General features: G+C 40.2%; 1 protein-coding gene across 1 annotated transcript; it reads left to right on the forward strand.

Moving 5' to 3' along the window:
* Positions 1-234: 234 nt before the first annotated feature.
* TEX43 (testis expressed 43) lies at positions 235-4,583 on the forward strand. The gene is made up of 3 exons (XM_053473865.1): positions 235-656; positions 1,853-1,961; positions 4,323-4,583. Exons 1-3 carry the CDS (start codon positions 541-543, stop codon positions 4,542-4,544), a joined length of 447 nt encoding a protein of 148 aa, XP_053329840.1. The 5' UTR covers positions 235-540; the 3' UTR covers positions 4,545-4,583.
* Positions 4,584-4,841: the final 258 nt, after the last annotated feature.

The raw sequence follows: 4,841 nt of genomic DNA on the forward strand, positions 1-4,841 counted from the left end.
TGAATAGAGCATGAGCGTGTTCTATAGTCTGCATGACCACATCCACTGTAAGGCTTCTGCCTAATTTTCTTGTGAATTTAATAAAAAAAAGATAACATTGTTAAAACAGAGAGAAACATAGTACTAGCCTACATCTGTAATGTTTAGGCATCACCATGAAGGTGTGAAACTTCCGAACATGCTGGTTGATCATAGTAACAGTAACTAAGCCAAGGCAGGAACTGCCCAAAGCAAACACAGAGGAACTGCATAGCAGATTGCACAGGAGACAGAGCGAGTGCACAACCTCCAGCGAGGGACTGCTGAAGACACATCAACACAAAATAGAGACGAGGGGAAAATAACAAAATTAGGACGACTGGGCCTGTTTATAACTAGATTAGGCAAACCATAGACGGCTGAGTTTGAAGCAGGTGAAGCTGGCAAATGTGTTAGAATGTGTTGGAATTAAATAATGTTATGGTCGTGGAGGTTATCTCACAAATGACTTGCTGACACCACAAACAAAGCACAAGAAATTCCACTGAAAATCGAGTAAAAATGGAGAGACTACAGTCATCAGAAGTCAACCTGCACCATGATCACAGAGAACTAAGAGATACCAACCAAGAACATCTAACTATGAAGAACGTAGGAACAGTCACTGACATCAAAGGGTAAATGAGATTGTGTGGCACAGAGTGCATTTACATTACATATAATTTAAAGGTGCTGTTCTTCTTAGACAAAACATAAATTGCACTCTCCAGTATGTTATACATAAAAACCCTAGCAGATCTATGCCTATATACACCCCTTTTAATGTTTATTCTACAGACATTTTTATAAAGTTTTTTTTTCACTTTGCCAATAATCAGTAATTGCTTTCCTGACACATGACAATAAGTTTTCCCAGCAAAAAACAAACAAACAATTGAATAAAACAATCATCCTGTGAGAAGTATTCAACCTTCTGCATTCCACAGGGTAGGTGGAACAGGACCTTAAATATCTGGTTATTTACTGTGGTCTATTTTAGCCTTTTCAAACAAAGCCACAACTTGAAACAGAATAATGTATAAATCCTGTAGAAATCCTTAGTAAATATAATCTCATGATCCTGTTACATACAAATTTGCACTTTTATTTTTTCAGCTTTATATTTCTACCTATTCCTGACACAGGATTTATGATTTCAAGAAGCTGATCTGCTATATAAAAAGTCCAAGAAGCATTGTTGAGGGCGTTGATCTAAAATCTAGCTGTTTGTAATGGCCCATAGTAGATCCGAAAGCATGTACACACTGCTTATGGGCTGATAGAGGTCATAGGACAGACAGGGGTGACAGGCTCTTCTTGAGTGAAATATAATCCATACCACTGAACTGAGCGGTATGCAAAATGTAACTGCCCACCTGCTGCTACTATATGCCTGCCCTATACTTACTCAGCCAAGAGAAGCAGAGCAATGAAAAAATGATGGATTTGGGGAGTAAGTATGTTTTTTTCCAAAACCAAAGCCTTGCTTGATCCAGGAATACTAACCAGGATACTAACCATTGTCTGGCAAGGTGGCTTGAAGCTACTCTCACTTAAATACTGTTTTCAAACAGTTTTTGGTGGCGTTTTAGTTTCAACTTTACATATTAGCAGTTTACCCTTCTTGACCTTTTTCTATGCTACTACTTCTAATGAATATGTTTTGGACTGGAACATGGTGCCCATTAAATGTGTTTTAGGTCATGGTATTACTGGTTAGGCTCACCCTCAGGCTGAAAGTAACTATCCTTGGCTTGTTTAAGGTCATTAAGACTGTGCTACCCTGCTTTTGGTTTTAAGGTAACTAAACTGTTATCTCACCCCTCTTCAATAGATTATCTCACGCACATTATGCCGAGTTCTCCAGGAAGCATCCATTCTTCCCCAAGCATTATGTTATGCCTTGGAAACAAGACATGGTCAACAGAAAGCTTATTTTAAAGGTGAGTTAGCGAGGCATTAAATGCACCCTTAGGTATTTGAGACACAACCAACTGGCTGGCATTAGAGAAGGGAAATATTACACATTCAGAAATTAAGCAAACATTCACAATATTCCTTCGTACTTCAAAATAATTGATGGAAATTACAAGCACCTAACCCAGAGCAAACATTTAAACTAATTTTTAACACTATTTAATAGTAATTAATATACTAAGTCACAGTTTCCTATATAGTTAAGTAAATAATTATTTGATCCCCTCCTGATTTTATATGTTTGCCCACTGACAAAGACATGATCAGTCTATAATTTTAATAGTGGGTTTATTTGAACAGTGAGAGACAGAATAGCAACAAAACAATTCAGAATAACACATTTCAAATAACTTATAAATTGAGTTTTACTCAGTGAAATAGGTATTTCACCCCTTTACAAATCAGGATTTAGTACTTGGTGGCAAAACCCTTGTTGGCAATCACAGAGGTCAGATGTTTCTTGTAGTTGGCCACCAGGTTTGCATCAATCTCAGGAGGGATTTTGTCCCACCAGTCTTTGCAGATCCTCTACAAATCATTAAGGTTTGGAGGCTGACGTTCGGGATTAAGGATTTTCATTTTCTATGGGATTAAGGTCTGGAGACACATCCAAGACCTTAATGTGCTTAATGTGATTGAGCCACACCTTTGTTGCCTTGGCCGTGTGTTTTGGGTCACTGTCATGCTGGAATACCCATCCACTACCCATTGTCAATGCCTTGGCTGAGGGAAGGAGGTTCCCACCCAAGAATTGACGGTACATGGCCCCATCCATCGTCCCTTTGATGCGGGGAAGTTGTCTTTTCCCTATAGCAGAAAAACACCCCCAAAGCATAATGTTTCCACCTCGATATTTGACGGTAGGGATGGTGTTCTTGGGGTCAAAGGCAGCATCCAAACACAACGAGTTAAGTTGATGCCAAATAGCTCGATTTTGGTCACTTTCACCCAGTTCTCCTCTGGCAAACTTCAGACGGGCCTATACATGTGCTTTCTTGAGCAGGAGGACCTTGCGGGCACTGCAGCATTTCAGTCCTTCACGGCGTAGTATGTTACCAATTGTTTTCTTGGTGACTATGGTCCCAGCTGCCTTCAAGATCATTGACAAGATCCTCCCGTGTAGTTCCGGGCTGATTCCTCAGCATTCTCATGATCATTGAAACTCCACGAGGAGAGATCTTGCATGGAGCCCCAGACCGAGGGAGATTGACGGTTATTTTGTGTTTCTTCCATTTGTGAATAATCGCACCAACTGTTGTCACCTTCTCACCAAGCTGCTTGGCGATGGTCTTGTAGCCCATTCCAGCCTTGTTAGATCTACCATCTTGTCCCTGACATCCTTGGACAGCTCTTTGGTCTTAGCCATGGTGGAGAGTTTGGAATCTGATTGATTGCTTCTGTGGACAGGTGTCTTTTATACAATTAACAAACTGAGATTAGGAGCACTCCCTATAAGAGAGTGCTCCTAATCTCAGCTTGTTACCTGTATAAAAGACACCTGGTAGCCAGACATCTTGCTGATTGATAGGGGATCAAATACTTATTTCACTGAGTAAAATGCAAATCAATTTATAACTTATTTGAAACGCGTTATTCTCATACCTGGGAGCTTCTGGGCTCCGGCTACCCGGAGCCTTCCCTTTGCGGGGCGCGGCCAGGTCCCGCTGACGTCGGTGAGCGGTCCCACTGACATTAATGGGAGTTCCCGCTGATGTCGGAGGCGTTCCCACTGACTTTGGGGGCATTCCCGCTGACGGCAGCAGGAAACACTCCCATTTAAAAAATGGGCGGGGAGCGGGGCGTGTCAAGACGTCACTTGCATTATATAATTTCAAATTCTATTAAAAAAATATTTTACAAGCAATAGAATTATGCTTATATCACTTCCGTTATGTGTGACCAAATCTCCCAAAACAAAATAGGAAAACTGTACATAGTATACAGTGACACAATTGAAGGGCTCATATTTATTTTCCAGTAACTATATAATAGTTGTGTTATAGAAATAAATATTGTATTTATTTCTGGAAGGATAAAATAATTATCCCCATTGATGTCCCTTCCAATCATCCTGCTTGTCTCTGTCTAATTCATTTGGTGACAGCACTACTCTATTGTCGATTTTGCATTGTAGGGTAATAAACTTTCACAGTTTCAGACTTCATTAAAAATGAATTGTCTCTTGATCCACGGGTTTTCAAACACAATTACCAAGCTGAATATATTGATGTGTATGTGTTGATGTTGCCATGCCAACCAGAGGATTAGGAATTATTGCTCTGAATTATTACTTTTCTGAAAAAGAATAACAGGTGTGTCTCCTGCAGCATGCAGAAGCAGCTGGAGTGTACAGAGGTGCTTGTGAAGATTCTCTGTTCGTGGAGAACAAAGAAAGGCTGTGCCATGGAGAAGAGAGGAAAGCCATCATGGAAAAGCTAAAAATCCCACCACAACCAGAGATGAGGACATTTCCATTGCACTCCCCTCTATCCCGGTATCAGAGTTACATTATCAACCAGAAATCCAGAACTCTAGGACCATCTTGCTAATAAAACAAGCTGACACAATTTGATATCTATTCATTATCCAGACTACCTGCATTCAAATATCAGGGATATCCACCTTAACTATTTGCTTAAGAGAAAAATGTAACATCCAAACTGCAACATCACCACACTCTGCATCCGGATCAGAACCAACCACATAAGAAACCTATCTACCCTACTTACAAATATGCTAGGTGATGAGAGGCATTCTGGATTGTGGATGATAATGTCTGATACTACACAGAGTTCCAGCAACTTTCATGTTAGCAATTTCTTAAGAATCTGTATGTGAGAACTTTA

The sequence above is a fragment of the Spea bombifrons genome, chromosome 1 (assembly GCF_027358695.1).
Source record: "Spea bombifrons isolate aSpeBom1 chromosome 1, aSpeBom1.2.pri, whole genome shotgun sequence".
In the NCBI taxonomy this organism is placed as follows: Eukaryota; Metazoa; Chordata; class Amphibia; order Anura; family Pelobatidae; genus Spea; species Spea bombifrons.